The following is a 22,026-nucleotide window of genomic DNA, read 5'->3' on the forward strand; positions in this document are numbered from 1 at the left end:
ACCTACTACATTCGATTAACAACCTCAACGGTTGAATGACACTAACACTAAATAAATTCAAACACAGTTATTGATGTTATTATAATTTATAATAAATAAAGTATAATATTCAAAGGTGATACAAAGTGTGGAGTAAAAGCCAAGAAATGATGGTGATTTCCATGGAGATTTTCAAACGTCTGATCTTAATTTTCCGGGATTTTCTAAAATTAAATTTTGATTATTGATTTACATTATAAAATTTAACAAGACCTTTGTGGTATAGATGTTTTATTTTTCATTTTATTTAAATCTTGTTGACTTAAAACTGGTGAAATTTACTAACAGTAAGAGTTATTTATTTATAGTAACAAAATTAATTTGTTATTACATTTTTTTCTTTGCATCGCTTATTTTAATTATTATGTGACTGGAATTTATTTTTGATTTTTGCTTGTCACATTTCGGAATGTCTCAGATTTTCATTTTTAATTAAAATGTATTATCTTAATAATTTAACAATATTTTACTGTATTGGTTTCATGTTGCATAGTTCAAGTTCAAGTGCAATGAAAATTGATTGAAATTATGCGATGTTAAAATTATGAGATAATAATGTGTAAATTAACAAAGAGCAAAAGTGTGAAAAAATTACTGCCATATATAACATCCGCGAAACCATTTATATATATATATATATATATATATATATATATATATATATATATATATATATATATATATTTGTATTTATTATGGTTTGGTGATTAATAGCGGATTTATAGTCACATATGCGTGAAAAAATTTATATAATAATCACTAATCTTCGTTGAATTACGGTGAGTTTTTCATTCATGAGCATAAGCGATTATTTATAGACACTTTGTAGTACTACCAGATGATGGATAATGATTGTTAGATAATATTGAAATTTTTTCGATTCATACGTATTTTTTTCGTTCATAATTTACAGGACGGTATTATCGGAAAATTGGGTTGACTTCAATGTTTTTAAATAGTTTGAATATGTATAATTAGTTTAACATATAAATAATTTCTCTACAATAGTTTTGTTGTTAATAATTTGAACACTCAAAAGTTATCAAAATATTTGTTATAGAGAAAGCACTGACTATATATGTTATAAAGTAATCTCATTTTTTTATATTTTATAATTAAAATAATAAATAAAAATGGAAAAAAAGAACTTATATATTAACATATCTTTTAAATTTCGTTTATTTGATATCTAAAAATTTTTGGTTCAAACTACTAAGTAAAAAATTATTTTATTTTTTATAATAAAAGTTATCTATGATGTATAATAAATGACACAAATATATTGGTAATGAAATATTCTAAAAATTACCATGGATATAGTATCATAAACCTAGATTTTCATATATATATATATATATATATATATATATATATATATATATATATATATATATTCATATGCCATTAAAACAATTATTAATATTTATTAAATATGATAATGATATTATGATAATAATAAATAAAAATGGACATAAAGGAAAGGGAGGAAATATATAGGTCTATATACATATGGACATATATACATATATATATATATATATATATATATATATATATATATATATATATTTATTTCACATTACATGTTTATTTCTAATTGAAAAAATCCTTCAAGTATATAAACCCATCCCTGTTTTGTTGTACCGAAACAAGCACTAATCAGAACTAATACTAATACTCATATCAAGGTAGAAAAAATGTCTGCGCGCATCCTCTTCGACAATAAAGGTTAAAGATAGTCACGATCTTTTAATATTTGATTTTTTTTCTAGACACTGTACGTCGTCTATATGTGGAGGTTTTTTAAAAGCTTCCAAATACTTCTAATTAATATTCAATAAAACATTGATGGCAAAAAAAGATCGAAATTGGGGGGAGACGACATCTTTTCGCGTATAAAAATAGTCTGGCTAATGCGGGTTGTTATCAGACCAGTTCTGTCTTCATTTTGCTACCTGCGAGTACTCTGGGTAGTCTGGTCACCATGAGATTGGTAAGTATCGATTTCTATTTAATAATCTAGTATCAAAATGGCTTGAATCATTATGTTCTTTCAGTTTATCGTTGCTTTAGTCGCCATTGGCGCCGTTCAATGCGACAAACTGGAAAACTTGGAGTATTTGCCTCCACATAGTAGACCAGTGCACACTAAGTCCTTCGACGCTGGATTGTCAGCTCCTAAAACCAGCTCAGGACCTGGCGGACCATCTGGATCTTTCGGAGCACAAGGTCCCAAAGCTCTAGGACCATCGGATTCAGGATCCTTCGGATCTCCGAAGGCACCTGGACAATTCGGGTTCACTTCGACTTTTACCCAAAAATCTTCTGGCTTCCCACAACAGCCAACAGGATCGTTTGGAGTTCAAGGTCCCAAATTATCCGGCCCATCTCAATCTGGATTCGCAGGATCTCAAGCTTCTGGTGCACCTGGACAGTTTGGATTAAGTTCTACCTCCACCCAAGCATCCCCGGGTACTTCACAAGGATATTATGGAGCGCAAGGTCCAAAATCTTCCGGATCATCCGGATTTGGATCCAGTTTTACGCAAAAATCGTCTGGCTCGCCACAACAACCTGTTGGATCTCTTGGTTCCGTAGGCCCAAGTACCCCTGGGCCGTTTGGATTCAGTTCCACCTTTGCACAAAAATCCTCTGGTGCTCCACAACAGCCATCCGGATCATTCGGTTTCCAAACTCATTCCTCTTTGGGTGCAGGTTCACCAACACAACCCGGTACTACTTTTGGATCAAAGGCTGCCGGCGCGCCTCAATACCCATCAGGGCCCTCCTCCTTCAGCTCGACCTTTACCCAAAAATCTAGTGGTTATCCTTCTCAACCTTCCGGATTCGGATTTTCCTCCGGTTTTGGGAAATCATCAGGTCAACCAAGCCAGCCATCAGGATTTGGTTCATCTGGCAGTTCTAACAAATATTTAGCACCTCTTCCAAATCAACAAAGTGGATCTTCGCCATCTTCCAGTCTCTCTGGGTTAGGTACGTCCCCTGGGTCTGCTTTTAATCAGAAATCTGGCTTCGGTTCACAAGTGCCTAGTAGACCAGCTGGCTCCGGATTTTCTGCTGGTGCCCAAGCATCTGGAACAGGATCTGGCTCGCCATTTACCAAAAGTCAGTTCCCTGGAAAGTCTAATAAATACTTAGCCCCTATATCAGGCCAATCTAATGGAGCTGTACCATCTTTCGGTACTTCTGGGTCAAGCACTGGACCTTCTGGGTCCGCGTTTGGTCAAAAATCTACTATTGGGACACAAGGATCATCCAGTGGCGTCCACAATCAACCTTCTTCGCCATCTGGTGCTTTTGGAGGTTCTCAAATGTCTGGTCCAAAATCTGGATACACTTACAGCAAAACCGAAAGTATTCAAGGCCAACCTCAAGGCCAATTCGGTGTTTCTGGTGTAAACTCTGGTGCTCCAGGTTCATCTTCATTCTCACAATATTCTTCCTTTACCAGCCAATCTGTTCCAGGCGCTCCAGGATTGTCTGGACCAGGTTCCAGCTCGGATTCTAATCAACAGTTTGGATCTGGTTCTAGCCATTCCGGTAAACCTGGCTACGGTGCTGGTCAAGGATCGGGAGCTTTTGGAGTCACTGGTAGCCAACAACACGCCTCTGGAACTGGATTCAGTGGAAGTGGTGCTTCGGGAGCACCAGGATCTGGTTTCGGTGGGTCTGGTAGCCAACAACACGGCCCTGGATCTGGATATGCAGCTGGCCAAGGATCAGCAGCTTCCGGAAGCGGTATTGGAGCCGCTGGCAGCCAACAACATGGTTCCGGATATAGCTATGGACCTAGTCAAGGATCGGGAACTTCTGGAACTGGTTTTGGAAGCGGTGAAAGTCAACAACATGGTCCTGGATCTGGATACAGTGGAACCCAAGGCTCAGGATCATCCGGGCTTGGATATGGTGGATCAGGTAGCCAGCAACAAGGTTCTGGATCTGGATATGGAGCCGGTCAAGGTGCAGGATCTTCTGGCACTGGTTTCGGAAGCGCTGGAAGTCAACAACATGGTTCCGGATCCGGATACAGTGGAGCCCAAGGCTCAGGATCATCCGGGCTTGGATTTGGCGGGTCAGGTAGCCAGCAACTAGGGTCTGGATCTGGATATGGAGCCGGTCAAGGTGCAGGATCTTCTGGCACTGGATTCGGAAGCGCTGGAAGTCAACAACATGGTTCCGGATCCGGATACAGTGGAGCGCAAGGCTCAGGATCATCCGGGCTTGGATTTGTTGGATCAGGTAACAAGCAACAAGGTTCAGGTTCTGGATATGGAACCGGTCAAGGTGTAGGATCTTCTGGCACTGGTTTCGGAAGCGCTGGAAGTCAACAACATGGTTCCGGATCCGGATACAGTGGAACCCAAGGCTCAGGATCATCCGGGCTTGGATTTGGTGGAAAAGGTAGCAAGCAACAAGGTTCAGGATCTGGATATGGAGCCGGTCAAGGTGCAGGATCTTCTGGCACTGGATTCGGAAGCGCTGGAAGTCAACAACATGGTTCCGGATCCGGATACAGTGGAACCCAAGGCTCAGGATCATCCGGGCTTGGATTTGGTGGATCAGGTAGCAAGCAACAAGGTTCAGGATCTGGATATGGAGCCGGTCAAAGTTCAGGACCTTCCGGCACTGGATTCGGAAGCGCTGGAAGTCAACAACATGGTTCCGGATCCGGATACAGTGGAACCCAAGGCTCAGGATCATCCGGGATTGGATTTGGTGGATCTGGTAGTCAGCAACAAGGTTCAGGAGCTTCCGGGACTGGTTTTGGCAGTTCTGGAAGTCAAGATCACGGCGCAGGTTCAGGATATGGCGGCAATCAAGGATCTGGAGCATCTGTATCTTCCCTTCCTGGCTACGGAGCGCTTAAGGGAAGCGGTGGTTTCGGGACCGGCCTTAATCAAGGACCTGCCGGTTCTCCAGGCGTTCCCGGATCCAGTATTCACAAGAAAGAATTCTTCAGAGTATCCGGAAGCTATTCCGGATCAACTCCAGTACCGGAACAAGCCGTTGATGAGAACGGCGGTTACGTATATTAAATGTAATATAGTTGTAAAATAAAAAATCCTTTTGGATACTCTGACTAATAAAAGAGGCATTTTTAATTAGATAATGTGTTTTTTTAATCTGCTTTTACATGGTTAGTTAACAGATACTGTACAATCGTTTTAATTGCATCACTTCTCCATGATGAGAAAAATGTATAGCGAAACAATTACGCTAATTTGGCGTATTGTTTACATTTATATATTTCTATTCTCATTGAATAATCATGGGTTAATTAGTGCTTGATTCTGTAAATATTTCGTAACATGATTCAACAAGACCACTATGTTAATTATTACAGTTCTTTTTTGATATATTAAATATTTAAAAAGGAATTGTGTACTGCTCTATCTAGTGACGATAACGCGTATTAATCATCTGCTATTTACTGGTTTCCAATACCAACAACTACTTTAACTCATTCAGTGACCGTTAGATGGCAGACCAACATGGATGATATTCAAAAGTTATTTAAGATATTATATAACTTGTTACGGTCGAAGTAGTGATATTAAGGTTATTGATAATAAGCTCTTTGACGACTTATTTGATGATGTTCTTTGTAATCGTCTTGTTTTAATGTTATCTAATCGTGATCGCCATAACTATATGTACTACCAAAGGTAATTTTCTTGCGTGTCCAATTGTATATTGCCAAATTTTTACATAAACGCCTATAATGGAGATCCTTATCGTGTATGCCGGTAATTAGTAGTTGCAGCAATGGTTCATTGTGTCTAATGAAAGGATTCGTTTATGTTTCGACATGATTAATAAGTTCGATAATAATTGATTATGTTTATCTATAAATCTTCGTATGGTCCTTAAAAGGAACATTGTTGTCGTGACGACGTTTCAACAGAATTACATCTTCAGGACTAGTTGAACTTGATTTAAATGCCTTACCATATATTTTCTAGACTTTCTGTACTATTTTTTCTTAAGAGTTGGGAAGATTGTGTTGATATTTCTCTATGTGTGTTTTAATATATCATTTCAATATTGCGTTTTTGGATTTTTCATGATTTCCTTTATATGTGGTAAGAATATTCTTCAGGGTTCCTTTTCCTTTTGATTTTTTTTCTTGCGTTGCCTTTGTGTTCCGTGTTTCTTTGAGAAATTATTCTAATGCATACTTTTCAGGTCTTCAGATTGTAAATTGTTACTGATTTTGATTAAATTTAGAGTGTCTAGGTTTATAGATTGTCCAAAGCAACACAATATAATTTTAATGTGTTTTCTGTTTTAATTCTGTTTTCTACAGTTTGTTTTTATATATATATATATATATATATATATATTTATATATATTTCTTTTTGGACGTGGACAGAAGAAAACAAATTGTAAAAAACAGACACATAGAAATCAAGTTGTAGGAAGTAAAGAAGTTTCTTCTTAAAGATTTCAACCTATGTGAACAACTCCAAGTTGATGCATGAAAACTGTCAGGTGTTCATACATTCTGGTTGAATGTAGTTTGTATCAATACATCAGATGACTGACTTTTTATTTTCTTTGAAGAATGAAACCCTGTAAATTCAACAGGAACTCAAATATATATTATTAAAATCCATAAAAAGGCCCGAGGATGAGATAGACCTATACATTCTGGGAGGTAATCGATGATATTGTGCTTGGATGGTAATAATTTATGATAAAGTAATATCTTAAACTAATCTGTCTATTTATTTTTGTTTTGATGTTTCTCTATATAATTTAACAATTTTTCATATAATATTATTGAATTATTTAGTGTATATAGACGCTAATTATGGAAAGGCCATCAAACACCTTTAGAAATTTATGGTGGTGCTGATCCGTCTTAGACCAATTGTCGATTTTAGTTTCAAGATTTGAAAGCTGATGTCAAATGACCTGGAAGATAAACTATAAACTACGGCTAAACCATTTTCCCTCTTTTCAGATCTTTTCTGTCGCGTGTAAAAGTCTGGAAACAGTTGTTTATTTTTATTTAGTTATTACAACGATTATTGTGTACATATTTTATTCTAAAACACTTTTTTCTGTTAAAAATATAAGATTCATTCATTTTTACTTTTTAGTGAGTACCTTATTTATTTATTGAAGTCGGTTAAACATATTTTGTTTTTCTCTTTTCAGTGTTAGATATTTACTCAATGAATTACGCAGTTATTTTATAAATTATTACAATGGATAGCCCAAGTAAAAGTACTGCCTGTATGAGAAAAAATAGGAATGAAGAAAGAATAATTGAAAATAAGGAACGTTTCAATCCGTGGGGTCCGCTATGTTCCGATAAATGTTCCAATAAAATTAGAATAAAAAAATTGCTGCCCTGTTGAGAATTGACAGCCATTACACCATACCAGTTGAGTTAACGTTCAGCGTTCAAAATCAGTTCAGTAATAATATTGTACACCAATATTTTTTGACTTTTGAGGTTTTCCCTTGATTTCCCACCTCCCCCCCAAAACGGTTTGATTCGGTTGACCATAGGTTTGATTCGTAGCCACCGCAGCCGAACATAGAACCTCCTCCTTTTTGAAGTCGATTAAAAAGAAAAGAACTGATGATGATGATGGATTTACTGCAAGCAAGACACTTGCAAGTCCAAAAAACTACTCTTTATCATTGTCTGTTTAATGCGGTTTATTGTTTTTCATTTTCCATTAGTCAGGAACAATATTATTTTAAATTAAATTTATTAACAATTAGTTTTGATATTTATAGATCTACGGTCACATCATTCAATTACCAATACGAAATATTTAATAATATCTTAGTCCTTTCTCTTTTCTGGCGATATTGAAGACATTCCTGCACTTTCTAACCCACAGGTATAAATCAATAGATCTTTAATAGCCGTAGAATAAGAAGAACTGAATTTTAAGAGGATGATTTATGGTTATCGATAATATTTATGTTTATTTTGTCATAAAGTTAGCTAATAGTCATTACCGAAGTTATAATAAGGATGGTAAATTACTTCTGAGGGTTTTTTTTGTTGTCAATCCGAAGCTTTACTGTGAGAATATCATTGTACGTTATAATTTATCAAGATATTCTTCATATGGCCTTTAATATTTCCGCATTTTTGCTGTAAATTGAGTTTAATATCTGATGAACATGACCGCATGAAAGAATTGAGACATCTCTTGACCAATTGAAAAGTCCTCGGCCTACCATAGTAAAACAAATTTTTTTGGCAAAATTAGTTTTTTTATTCAACATAATTCCCTTCAGGGGTGATACACTGATTATAGCGACCCTCCAACTCTTCGATACCATATTTGTAGTACGATTTGTCCCTTGCTTCAAAATAGGCCTCAATTTCGGCGATCACCTCTTCATTCGACGAACATTTTTTCCCAGCGAGCATTCTCTTGAGATCTGAGAACAGGAAATAGTCGCTGGGGGCTTGATCTGGAGAATACGGTGCATGAGGAAGCAGTTGGAACCTGAATTCATGGATTTCTGCCATCATTTTCACTGCCTTGTAACACGGTATATTGTCTTGTTGAAGCAGCACTTTCTTTTTCTTCAAATGCGGCCGTTTTTCGTCGACTTCGCCCTTATGTAATAGCAATGTAATAGTAGTAATGTAATGTAATATGTATGTATGTCCTATGTAATAGTCGCTGTTGATAGTTCTTCCTTTTTCAAGGTAGTCAATGAAAATTATTCCATGTGCATCCCAAAATACAGACGCCATAACCTTGCCAGTCGACTTTTGCGTTTTCCCACGTTTTGGAGCAGGTTCATCGTATGCAGGCCACTTGGATTACTGTCGATTGGACTTCGGAGTGAAATGATAGAGCCATGCTTCATCCATTGTCACATACCGATGCAAAAACTCGGGTTTATTACGCCTGATCATCTTCAAACGAATCATCACCCACTTTGCATAGAGCTTTCTCATACCCAAATATTCGTGAATGATATGATGTACACGTTCAACTGATATCTTTAGAGGGTCTGCTATTTCATTCAATTTCAATTTACGGTCATTCAAAATAATTTTGTGGATTTATTAAATGTTTTCTTCGGTAACAACTTTTTTTGGGCGTCCACTCGTTCACTGTCTTTGGTGCTCATTTCACCACGTCTAAACTTAGCATACCAATCCTTGATGGGTGATTTTCCTGGGACAGTGTCCGCAAACTCGGCATCAAGCCAAGTTTTTGCTTCAACTCAACCACATTTTTGATCCAATTCTAGTAGGGCCATCTATATGTCAGGTCGGGGACTTTTCAATTGACCTGTTAAAGTAAAAAAATAATCATGAAATATATACATTTCTTTATTCTTCTAGTATTTAACAAATCTCCCCAATGGACCATAAATATCTTATCTGACTTACATTTTGTAATAACATCTACAAGATCACTTCTGTAAGTAATCTGTATAAACTGATAAACTAGAATTTAATTTAATTATTACTCTATGTTTTTCTAAAAATATTCTGTGTCTATTAGTCAGTTAGGATGGTAGTAAATGTTCCTAGGCAACTTCACCGACATCGCGCACATTTAATTATTTGGCGAGAGCATTCGGATGTATTGACACTCTTTCATATTACTCTTCATTCGATTAAATTCATTATCGGTTCCAGGGGTTATAGTTTATTGGAGATGTAATACAAGGATACACAGCATATTTTGAAACCTCTGAAGAAAAGATAACAGAGCATGCAGTTTAGCTTATTCGAAAATTTTGTAGCGACGGCTACGACCCTTTAGGCCACCACGCAAGGTTGGCAACGCCAGTAGATTGGTGTATATAATATAGTAATTTAATCAAAACAATGGTTGATGTTCACGTGATCAAGCAAGGTGATGCTGAAAAGTGTTTGGTGATTATTATGATTATTATTCACTGAAGGACAAGTTCTTTTACACGGGGTGAACGTCATGTGAACATATTTAGCGTAATTCGTCCTGATGCGCTATGTTTTCAACCATAAAAAGGTTTTGGTGAGATGAACTTAGGGGTTCTTTGTGGTTGATGTTGAGTTTGAGCGAGGTGATAATGTTGCCACAGTAGAGGTATACAGAGGATCAAGGAGAGTGCCCTGTGAAATACCTGAATATATTAGATGTGGTTCAGTGTGTTCGTTACCCTATTTCACAGCAAAATGTTTATTTACTAGATATGATTTTAGTACGGATTAAGTAATAAAGACAAATACATTTATCTATCACATTTATTTGAGTAATTAAATATATATGTACAATAAGTTAACTTAATATTTATAGCCTCCTTGTCTTCCTCCTTGTTGTCCGGCACTTGGTGGGATGTACTGGTTGTTGGCGGCGCCACGATAGGCATTACCTCCTTGGTAACCTCCAGCTCCTGCGCCACCAGCTCCAGCTCCGCCTTCGTATTCCGGCCTGTACTGACCATCATCTACGACACCGCGAGCTTCGTCGGCCAAGTTCTGTTCGATGGCCTTCTGGATTTCCTCCGGGATTGGTGGTGGGGTGGGGATGTGGCTTCCCTGGGCCTGGTAACCGTTACCGTCGGCTTGATAGTTGATCTGGATCTGTTCTCCTTCGGGAGAGGTGTAGGAGTAAGAGCCCTGCGCGAAAAATCGACGGATTAGACAAAGGTGTTTTGTGGGAGATCGGGGATGGTACCTGGATCTGACTGCCTGCGTCATCGTAGCTGCTTCCTTGCTGTTGAGCCTGGATACCGTTGCCGGTCTCGAAAGCGTACTGGTAGCGACCGTCACCTTCGTTTTGGTTGTCGAGCTTCAAGATGGGGATGTCGTTGTTGGCGTTCTTGGGGTATTGGCCGCCGGCGCCTCCGGATCCACCGGGTCCTGGGTAGGCGTTTGGAGCGCCACCTGCGAGCAGTAAATAACGTGGCATGAAGAACATTTTGTAGTTCATGAGAGTACTGAGATAATATTACCGTGGTATTGGTTAGCAGCGTTGTTTGGTGGCAGGTACTGGCTGTCTAATCTGCCACAGGCAGCAAAGCCGAAGAAGGCAATGAAAAGTGCTACCTAGAATTGCCATATATATATATATATATATATATGATGATAACATGCACAGATATATGGGGTGTTTATTCTCAGGTGGCATTTCTTACATTCGATTAAATTTTAGATGAACTGCTATGTAAGTGTTGAACATATTCCTACAAAACTATTAACTAGAAAACTGATAATTATTAGTATGAGTGACCAAACAAGATAGTTATGTCCATATTACATGCAGTAAGGTTTGAAATCTTCGTGGAAATTTTTTAAAATCTAATGTTATTCATTTACTCAATAATGTATTGTATATATTGGCAGGAAGTATGCATCACTACATCAGAGTAGATGTTAAATGTTTGATACATAATAAAAATGTTGTTTAAGGATGCTGGTGTATGATGCAGATGTTAGTGAGTGTTTCTCTAATTATATTATTATATTTTACTAACATTTACATAATATTAGATATTATGTCGCAAATGTTGAACGATAAGATTTATGTAATGTTGTTCTCGATTAAATCTATTAAATATAATCTGCTAAATATATAATTATTACCAAGTTTAGTGAGATATGCTTTTTCTTCATGTTGTTGTTTGTTTGATTGGTTGGTTGTGTTACTATTAATATATGTTAGGCAGCGTATATCATCATTCGCTTCAGATTGAAAAAAATTAACCGATATTTATAAAAATAAGCAAAGAGATAGCTAGGAACATATATTAAACATAAAATCAACACATGTTTTTAATGATACTGACGCAAAAGCAGATGTTTATTATCATATAACAGATGTTTAATAAACGTATATATTAAAACAAATCATGCCTTTATATTATTGTTCATTAAACATACATAGCTAATATAAAATAAATCGTGATACTTGACGGTTTTGGCTGTCAAAGATGATTAAGCACCAGTTTTAGATCCAGATGCATTATTCTAGCAAATAGGCACTAATATTTTGGTACTTAAGTCTGATATTTATGATGATAGCTTTAAATGGTACTGATTAGATTTACAGGTTTCATTAAAATTGGCAATTTATAATAAGAACACTGGTTAATGATACTTATTTACACCTATGTAATAATTAGTATTATTAGTATTGAAACAAAATGTAGATGATAGTAGCAGTAAGTAGTAGTCGAAACATAAACCATTTGCTATTTAACATGTTTTCAAATATATTGTGATTGTATAGACAGGAAATATGTATCAAGACATCAGAGCAGGTGGTTTTACTTGTAACTGACAGTACTATTTAATGATGTTGGTATATGAAATAGATGACAGTAGTGATATTGTTATGATTTTATACTAGCTTATAATGAACGTTGAACATGATTAGGTCTATATAATGTTTTTATCAATTAAATCTGTTCTAAACTATGACTTTCTATTTGCATTGATGTAATTTCTTTTGGGGTTTGTTTCGTATATATAAAAAAAACTGATTTATGTTAAAAACTTATATATTCAGATACAATATTCATATAAATTAATTAATTTTTAATGACGATGGTATACAAAACTGTCCATTAAACACATATATCATAGACAGTTACAATACAAACATATTAATTTAACGAAAATAATGTTTGATGTTCACGTGATCAAGCAACGTGACGCTGAGAAGCGTTTCTTGGCTTTGTAATCATGAATTCCATTAAGTTTGGCTCTCATTTGGTTCCATTAAATTGTTAAAAGCAGATAATTAAAAGAATAGTAGGACTGACCGATAAAAAACAGACTAAAAAACATTATTATTTATATTTTAATGCTATATATGTAACTTCAGAGTAGGCTTGTAGAAATAACTTGATTCAGTTTATTGACTACAAATCTCAGAAGTTCTGCAGTGACAGGATAGTGGGTTTACCAAATATAACATAAAGTAAATAACTGAAAACTATTTTTCCTCAACTCACTATTTATGATGATTTCATGAAATTGTTGTGATTGTATTGTTATATAACATTTAAATTTGATTTTACTACTTTTATTTATTAAATACAATAACGTAATCCCTACTTGTGCCCGGGTGATATTTAGAAACAACTTGTTCGACGAGAAAATGAAACCTCAAGTGAAATTTCTAATTAGAATCCGATTCGGGTGGAAATGGAAAAATAATAACGAGGAAGTGCTATGATGATAATGATGGCGATGATGGCAGAGAAGACGCAGCTACGCCATCTTGACACGGTTTCTAAAAGTTTGGCAACCGGTAGAAATGAGAACGCGGTAAAAATTATATTTTCTAACATTTAATAATGCCATTAGCCAAATGGAATCGATGCAACGCGGACTTATGTAAACATCATACGTACCATTCAGTCAACGGAGTGGCTTAGGCCGCGAATCACCCGCCATGTACGGCGAGATAATTGCCCGGCTGAGATCGTGAAGATTCAGATGCGCGCGACTTAGTTTTGAACAACTTACGGGTGGTTGTATTTATTGCATGAGCTGGTGTAAAAAATTCTAATATGACCGTGGGAAACTGGCGAAGAACGGTGGTTGCGAAATGGACGAAGGTGTGTGCGTAATATGCATTTGTTTTTGAAAGGATTATCTTAATTAGCGATCTGATTAAATAAAAATATCATTAGCTCATTAGAATTATCTACCAAAAATTATAATATATTCAAAAATAAAACTATCGTGCTCGAAATATATGTAGATTATTGATTTTACATTGATTATTTAATGATTTTCAATGAAAATGAGAGTTGAGGATTGCTACAGTTATTAATATGAATATGAACAATATCGCAATCTATCTATGAATTTCTTTTCGAAAAGATTACCTCAAATAGCACACTGATTAAGGAAAAATATAACTAACGAGAATTATCTACCAAACAATTACAATATACTCAGAAATACAGCTATCGTGCTCGAAATATATGTGGATTATTGATTTTACTTTGATTATTTAATGATTTTACAACGTAAATGAGAGTTGAGGATTGCTACAGTAATTAATTTTAATATCAACAATATCGTAAACCCATCTATGTATTTATTTTTGAAATGATTCTCTTAAATAAAAATTAGTTAATTCTATTATTAAATAAAGCTACTAAATTGCAATTATTTATAATATTGAAAGACATAAATAAATATAAAAATATTTAAAAAAAATCCCGATAAAAGCCAAAAAAGTTTGACAAAAGTTACCAGAACTATTAATGCAGTAATACTGAATGAAAAATATGTATTTTAGTATAAAAATTTAATTTATTTTAATTACTTCTAGATATTATAACATAATAAAACACACAATTTGTTTTGTTATTCACCACATACAGTTACATCTATTATGAATCAGAATCTATTATAAACTTTTAAATTAGAATATGATTTTGGGGTTGATATTAACAGGAAAAAAATGTGAAATAAGTGTATTTTTATATACAAAAACCCGTTTTATTTTAATTATTTTCGAGTTTAACAAAAAGCCAATCTTTTAGTGATAAGACGATTTTACGATAAGAGCTAAAATGTTCTAAATATATATTGATCATCGACTATACATTTATTTTTTAATATTTTTATTTGACTATTTTTATCAACTATTCGACAATGATTAATATTTCAATACAATACTAAGTTCGTTTTTTTTTTAGTTTAAGAAAAGTAGAGAACCCTTCAATTTAACTCTGATTATTTATTAAATATTTATACTAAGTTTTTTTTAGATAATATTAATAATACATCTTTTAACTATAGTCGATTTTTTCATCTTACCTCGTATGACAAAATACTTATTAGACTAGTGAACAAGACTTATTATTTTAATCATTTCAAAGGTAGTCTTTTAAAAATAAATCTCACATATTCTGCAATTAATTATCATTCAATTGATTAAAAACACTTAAATAGCAGTACAATTTTCGAATAATTTGAGGTAAAAATATTGAGTATTAATTTTTTGTATTAGGTATTAAATTTTCATAATTTTTTTTGCATCTATACAAAGGTAAATTATTTGAAATAATATGCAAAAATTAAAGAATATTTAACATTAGACTACTAACTACTTAATTTCATGCAACAACAGTGGTTTAAGTATGGAAACGAGGAAATACATCATGCAATGTTAGTAAAAAATAATTAATGAGTTAACAGACTGTTAATTTAGATATAGTTGATGTGTACTCATGCTGTTAATAGATGTGAACGTTAATTATTAACATGCTACTGGAGCTATATTATTTTATAGTATTTTACATGCACAATCAGTGTAATTTAATTACAAAAATGACATGCAAGTGTTAACTAATTATGGTACATTCAAAATTAATTAGTGTATGTGTTAATTATCGAACATTCTAATAATAAATTAAGTTATTAAGGAGTTGACAAGAAAATTACTACAAATATTAATTCAATTAAATAGAAAATTGATGCTTGCTACAGATCGACAGGCTTCTTACTTGTTTCATCTCGCTGATAATTGTACACTGCACTATATGTGTGTGATGAACTGAAAATTTGGCAATTGGTTTTTATACAGAAGAGACCACCCCACTAAAGGCGTTTCTTCAGGCGCAATTGCAACAGTTTCGGTGCTTCATTCATGTTACCTCACGATGGTCGCCGCAGAAGCGGAGAGAGAAGAGCAGTGGGAAAGAGAGAGACGCGACCACCGGCTCGATCTAGATCTTGGTTACGGTTTGCCCCGGAGCTGTCTTGGAGATGATCTTATTTCTGACGCAACTGACACTTTTGGTGAGGAACAAAAGCCATTCGTAATGTGTAATAACATTTTTTAATAAATATCAATAATTTAATTAATTTTTATAAAGATTTTCTGTCGTTTTTGGACGATATCCATTGAATCGTTGAAAGCAAGTTTCTTTTATCGGTTCCTGTTTGTTATGACAATGTAAATTAATTGAATGAATTGCTGTTGAAGAAATAAGCAGTTATAAATTGTTTTCTTCACATTTTTATGTATAAAGATTTAGTCCGTATTACATTGTATTGCGTTTTAATAGAAGTATGTTTTATATACAAGGGATGGACAAATTAATATGAGCACCTGATATATATATAATATTTATTTATTAATAACTCATTAAACTAATAGTTGTCTTTAAATAAACTGTAATTCTTCACGGAATACAATCGTAGAGTGTCAGAATAGTTCCCAACAAAATGTTGTCCCATTCTTACAGCAAAACGTCCGCCAATGGTTTCAATTATTTTGGAAATAGAAAGAAACAACACACTGACAATTTTGCTGGTCAGGGAAGATGTTTGACGATATTCTGATGTTCCTTCATTCCTTCACAGCCAGATTGAACCTCTTTGGCTATCTGTTTGGGCGCTTTATCATCATGGAATATGGCAGTGTTCGGAGGCAATAAGCTAGTAATAGTAAGAACTTGATCATTTAAGATATCGAGATATTAATTCGCAATAATTCGGCTAGTTATGTGAATGAGGTTTCTCTTGAGGTTATCCATACATAAACCTATTAAAAAATTAAAACAAGGTGGTTAACCCTATCCAGTTCTAATAAACTACTAATTTTGTCTGATTTCCATCAGTTGATATAATTTTCATCGAAAAAGGGTCATGTTCATTGCGCCTGAGTTGTTTATCGTAAATATTGATTATTTATGCTAATATATTCGTATAAATATTAGTATTTCTCAAATTGGTAAGAAGGCAAATAATATTTGTCAATAAACAGGATCATATATTATTTAATATCGCTGTCTTAATCTTCAGTAGCAGCATTTAAATGTTAGGTAATTTGAATACACCGTAAATAATTTTAAATGTAGCAACTAGATTTGCAATTATTATAGTTGTATCTTAGTTATTCTAAAAAATTGATGTATTCTATGAAATATATTGATAATTGATAGATTATCGATATAAAACTGCAGGAAACATAATATGTTGTTTTATATATTTTACTGTTTATTTTATTATATCTGTTTATTGTTTTATTGTTTGTTGTTATTGTCATTTTTGTGTACTATTTTGTACAGTCTTCTGTGTATTTCCTGATTTCAAAAGCTGTTTCGAAAACATCGTTTTCATCAGTCGATTTAGGCCAACAGATCACATTTTTTTGAACCCTACAGTGTTTACAATAATTTTTCCCTACTTTGCCTGTTTTCTAAAATGGAATATTTAATGTTCAGCTTACGTAATGACTGATCCTGGTAGAACAATATGTTCAACAATCTTGGGTGTGAGAAAGCACGATAACTGTAATTGAGAATAGTTGAAATTCATGTATCTAGGTAAACCTTAAAATTACACGTAGTGATCTTTGGTAAACCCGATTTCTTAGAATTACAGCTAATTCATTATAGCGCTAATTATAGATTTTCTGTTGTAAATGAAGATTCTGATCAAATGAAAATGAATTTGAATATCATTTATTAGTCAGTGATTGTAAAAATTCAGGAAATATACTTGCATAAGTGTATAACAACTTGGCTAAGTGCTAATAAATCTAAAGATAGAAAAACTCCTGTTACAAAGGCTAAAAATAACAATCAGAAAGAGAAATCTGATACCTGTGCATCGGTTTGGCTTTATAAACAAGCATTCAATAATTGATCAGGTGTGTAGAGACACAGATATCACTGATAAAGCATACGAAAAGGCAAATTTTACTATATTTTTAGAGGACGTTTTTGATAAGATATAACATGAAGAATCTATAAGCTTGAGGAAATGTTGCCAAAACAATACAATACGTTTTCAGACGTTCGTATATCAGCCAGAATGTTTAGAGTCAGACAAAAGGGAACACAACTGTAAATTTAAAAGCCCCCGGCCGGACTCATACATGGCGCTACTAGAATTAAATTCATCTGTTTTTTAGATAGCCCTAACCCTCAAAAGATGCGCGTATAAATTTGACAGCTGTCGGATCATTAGTTTGTGAATTATAGCATTTTGAGTGAAGCAACCTTTGTTATTATGAAAAAAATGGATAAAAAGGAATTTCGTTGAAGCAAAATAAACAAATATAGTTGAAGCAAAAAGTTGGCTTGACGCCGAGTTTCCAGATATTTCCTTAGGAAAATCAACCATCAAGGATTGGTATGATAAGTTTAGACGTGGTGAAATGAGCATCGAAGACAGTGTTGCCCAAAAGAGATTGTTACCGAAAAAAACATTAAAAAAATCCACAATATGATTTTGAATGACCGTAAATTGAAATTGAATGAAACAGCAGACACTCTAAAGATATCAACTGAACGTGTACATCATATCATTCACGAATATTTGGGTATGAGAAAGTTCTGTGTAAAGTGAGTGTCGCGCGAGCTCACTTTTGATCAGAACAAAAAGGAGTTGATGAATCCTAGCAGTGTTTGAAGATGATCAAGCGTAATAAACTCGAGTTTTTGCGTCGATATGTGACAATGGGTGAAACATGGCTCCATCATTTCACTCTGAAGTCTAATCGACAGTCATCCAAGCACACGATGAACCCGCTCGAAAGCGTGGGAAAACGTAACAGTCGGTTGTCAAGGTTATGGCGTCTGTATTTTGGTATGCGCATGGAATAATCTTTATTAACTGCCTTGAAAAAGGAAGGACCATCAACACCGACTATTACATAGCGTTATTGGACTGTTTGAAGGACGAAATCGCCGAAAAACGGCAGCATTTGAAGATCATCATGTCACAAGTAAGTGAAAACGAATGACAAAAATCCATGAAGTGGGATTCGAATTGCTTCCTCATTCACCGTATTCTCCAGATCTGGTCCTAAAAGACTATTTCCTGTTCTCAGATGTCAAAAGAATGCTGGCTGGGAAGAAATTTTCGTCGAATGAAGAAATGATCGTCGAAACTGAGGGCTATTTTAAAGCAAAAGATAAATCGTATTACAAAAATGGTATCGAAAAGTTGGAGGGTCGCTATACTCAGTATATCATCCTTGAAGGGAATTATGTTGAATAAAAAAGACTAATTTTGCCAAAAAATGAGTTTTACTATGGTAGGCAGGGGATTTTTCAATTGACCTGTTACAAACTACACACTAGTGAAACTAGTGTCCTACGGTCGGTTCTTTATATACTTGTCAGGTGAGTAATATATCACAAACAGAAAATATCATCATGACAAGATTACGACTTTTACTATTGAACAAACTAAGAGTAAATCAGTGTGTATGAAGTTAATGTGTATTAAGAATATTGTCCAGGATGTAGAACCAGAAGTAACAGAAATAAAATATTATAGGAATGATATCAGTAACATTCTACTAATAAATAAATAAGATATATATGATAAAGTAGATGTGGAATAGTTATGTCATGTTGAATGAGAGATAGCTCAAATATTATCTCATTTTAAGCTTGGTTAACCTTAAAAATATACATTCATATTTCCCTAATTATATACAGGGTCAATTTTCTGTCGGTTATTATCGAAAATAAACCCACCAAAACCAACTCCAAGGTTACTGGGTGATGTTGAAAGTTTCGAAAACCATTTTTCCTTTCTATGTCATTAAAAATAATAATTCGACAAAAAAGTGGATGCATAAATCTTTTACATAATATCGGCAACCGTCAAATCATCCGATTCCCATAGTACCCGAGCCCGACACCGAATAGTATACAAAAATTTACGTTATTTCAAAATAAGAGCCGCACACTTTTTTTTACTATGGCTTACAAAAAAAAAAACGATTCTCACAATCAATTGCCTCGGACGACCGGAGAGGGAAACCGAGCCCAATAAAATAGCGTGACGGTTTCGTTGACGTGCACTTGTCGAGCGGTTTGAAGAACGAGCGGCAATGGTGGATGGATGAGGTGTTTCGATGAATTGGCGAAGGCGCCGTATTTATAAAAATCCAATTAAAATTAGTCCTTCGCTAGAAAAAGTGAATCTGACGCGTGATGTTCTGCGTTCGTCTTCTGTAACGCGGATTACGTCCGTGATTGATGGCGCTCTTGGAGGTCGCGGATGCACATTCACCACCCAATTTACGTTTTCAGATCGGACCACATCGAACTATACATCGAAATAAGTGGCGTACAGGGTGGACCGTCAAAGAGTTTATTGATTTTTGTTAATGTTTCACTGTCCTCTTCGCGTACCATACCAAATATCTATGATTGATTCATATAGAGAAATAATAATATGTAAATTAAAGACTCTTCCTGGACTGTGGTTAATTTTGAGGGATTTACAATAAATAATCTAGCATTAGACATTTCTATAATAATATTCATAAATAAGCTTTGTTTTGCTGAAATATAAATGACATATTTCCTGTTACAAAGAGAATGAACCGTTCAGTTAAGGTATGTCTGTACGAATACCCTTCTCAGTGAAATCTTTGGTGCCAGCACTATATTGTATAGATCTCTGAGAAATCTGTAATAAATAGAGACCAGCATATATATTGTTATTGTAGCCCTAGTTGTCATTCAGCATCATTTGTCATCTTTGAAAGAAATTTTTTTTTTCTTTCTTGGTTTCTTATTCTAATAATATTACTATTTTAATTATTCTAGTCTTTAAAATTCTTATCCAACTACTGATATTATAGGGATTTGTGATTGAGTCTTCAAGCTGACTAGAATTTCATCAGAATTTTTCTTAACTTTTGTCTCTTTAATCTTTTTGCTCAATCAATTATCATTCTCATGGTATAGGATGAGGTCTAATAGGTATAGGTCTAACTAATGTCGTTTAACACTGGCCTGCCTCAGACACTTTAATTTTTACATTTTACAACCTCCTTCTTATCTGTGAATTAATACATTTTTGTTACGTGTACATTTATACACAATTATGATAATTGTTACTTTTGGTTTTTCATTTTGGTCTAGTCGATATCTTGGTTTACTATCATTCTCATACAACATTCTCTTTAATACATCTCTAGATTGCTTTCTGGTTTAACCACACCCCCTTTTTTCTTTCTTATTCCTAATATTAGTGGGTAATTGCAACCTCAGTTTTATGTTGTCTTTTATTAGAGGTCCCTCCTCCAGAAAACTTTTCGGTTAACTAATATTAGATTACAAGTAAACAAAATAGTTCTTGTCTTAGTTTCACCAACCAGTGACAGTTCAGATCAAGGGTTATAATAGGAATTAATGATTGTAATTAACATTAATTTGGATGAATTTCTTATTAAAAACAGTGTCCTGTCAGCATTTTTTATGTCACTAGCAAATACTCGTAGTTTGTTGGATGGGCTAGAAATTTTTATTTTAATCATATAAGTATTTTGATACGTACCGTGGTGTTGATGTACGTGTAGCAGACTGGAAGGTTGTAACCCGACTTTTTCGGCTCCATCCAATATTATACAGTATAAGCTTGAATCTGTGGATATTCTGTTTTGCAACTGATATTGATCATATGTTAGGCTTTGAATTATTATAGTAGATTCATTTTTCATCACAGCAAAAAATCTGACGGTAAAGGATTTCATCAACCGTTGATTACGACTGGTTATAGCGACCATCCAACTTTTCGATAGCATTTTTGTAGTACGATTTGTTATCTGCTTCAAAATAGGCCCCAGTTTCTGCGATTACCTCTTCATTCGACGAAAATTTCTTCCCAGCGAGCATTCTTTTGAGATCTGAGAACAGGAAATAGTTGCTGGGGGGCAGATCTGGAGAATACTGTGAATCAGGTAGCAATTCGAAGCCAAATTCATGGATTTTTGCCATCGTTTTCACTGACTTGTGACACGGTGCGTTGTCTTGGTGAAGCAGCACTTTCTTTTCCTTCAACGCCGTTTTTCGGCGATTTCGTCCTTCAAGCGGTCCAATAACGCTATGTAATAGTCGCTGTTGATGGTCCTCCTTTTCCAAGGTAATCAATAAACATTATTCCATGCGCTTCCCAAAATACAGACGCCATAACCTTACCAGCCGACTGTTGCGTTTTTCCACGCTTTGGAGCGGGTTCATCGTGTCAGCTCGTGCGG

General features: G+C 34.4%; 2 protein-coding genes across 4 annotated transcripts; one reads left to right on the top strand and one right to left on the bottom strand.

Annotated features, from left to right (window-relative positions):
* The first annotated feature begins 1,867 nt into the window (after positions 1 to 1,867).
* LOC143203692 (uncharacterized) lies at positions 1,868 to 5,160 on the top strand. The gene is made up of 2 exons (XM_076415936.1): positions 1,868 to 2,032; positions 2,097 to 5,160. Exons 1-2 carry the CDS (start codon positions 2,024 to 2,026, stop codon positions 5,094 to 5,096), a joined length of 3,009 nt encoding a protein of 1,002 aa, XP_076272051.1. The 5' UTR covers positions 1,868 to 2,023; the 3' UTR covers positions 5,097 to 5,160.
* Positions 5,161 to 10,275: 5,115 nt separating this feature from the next.
* LOC143204212 (cuticle protein 3) lies at positions 10,276 to 15,650 on the bottom strand. 3 transcript variants are annotated; one of them, XM_076416701.1, is made up of 4 exons: positions 15,518 to 15,650; positions 11,000 to 11,093; positions 10,723 to 10,931; positions 10,276 to 10,664 (listed from the first exon to the last, which is right to left on the bottom strand). In XM_076416701.1, exons 1-4 carry the CDS (start codon positions 15,524 to 15,526, stop codon positions 10,329 to 10,331), a joined length of 648 nt encoding a protein of 215 aa, XP_076272816.1. In that variant the 5' UTR covers positions 15,527 to 15,650; the 3' UTR covers positions 10,276 to 10,328. The 3 variants fall into 3 exon arrangements, with proteins under 3 accessions (XP_076272816.1, XP_076272817.1, XP_076272815.1); XM_076416702.1 differs by lacking the exon at positions 15,518 to 15,650 and adding an exon at positions 13,406 to 13,491; XM_076416700.1 differs by lacking the exon at positions 15,518 to 15,650 and adding an exon at positions 11,631 to 11,675.
* Between the last annotated feature and the right edge of the window lie 6,376 nt (positions 15,651 to 22,026).

Source organism: Rhynchophorus ferrugineus, unplaced genomic scaffold, assembly GCF_030347505.1.
Source record: "Rhynchophorus ferrugineus isolate W39M unplaced genomic scaffold, kcgeb_rfMv2 rfM10, whole genome shotgun sequence".
Taxonomy (NCBI): Eukaryota; Metazoa; Arthropoda; class Insecta; order Coleoptera; family Curculionidae; genus Rhynchophorus; species Rhynchophorus ferrugineus.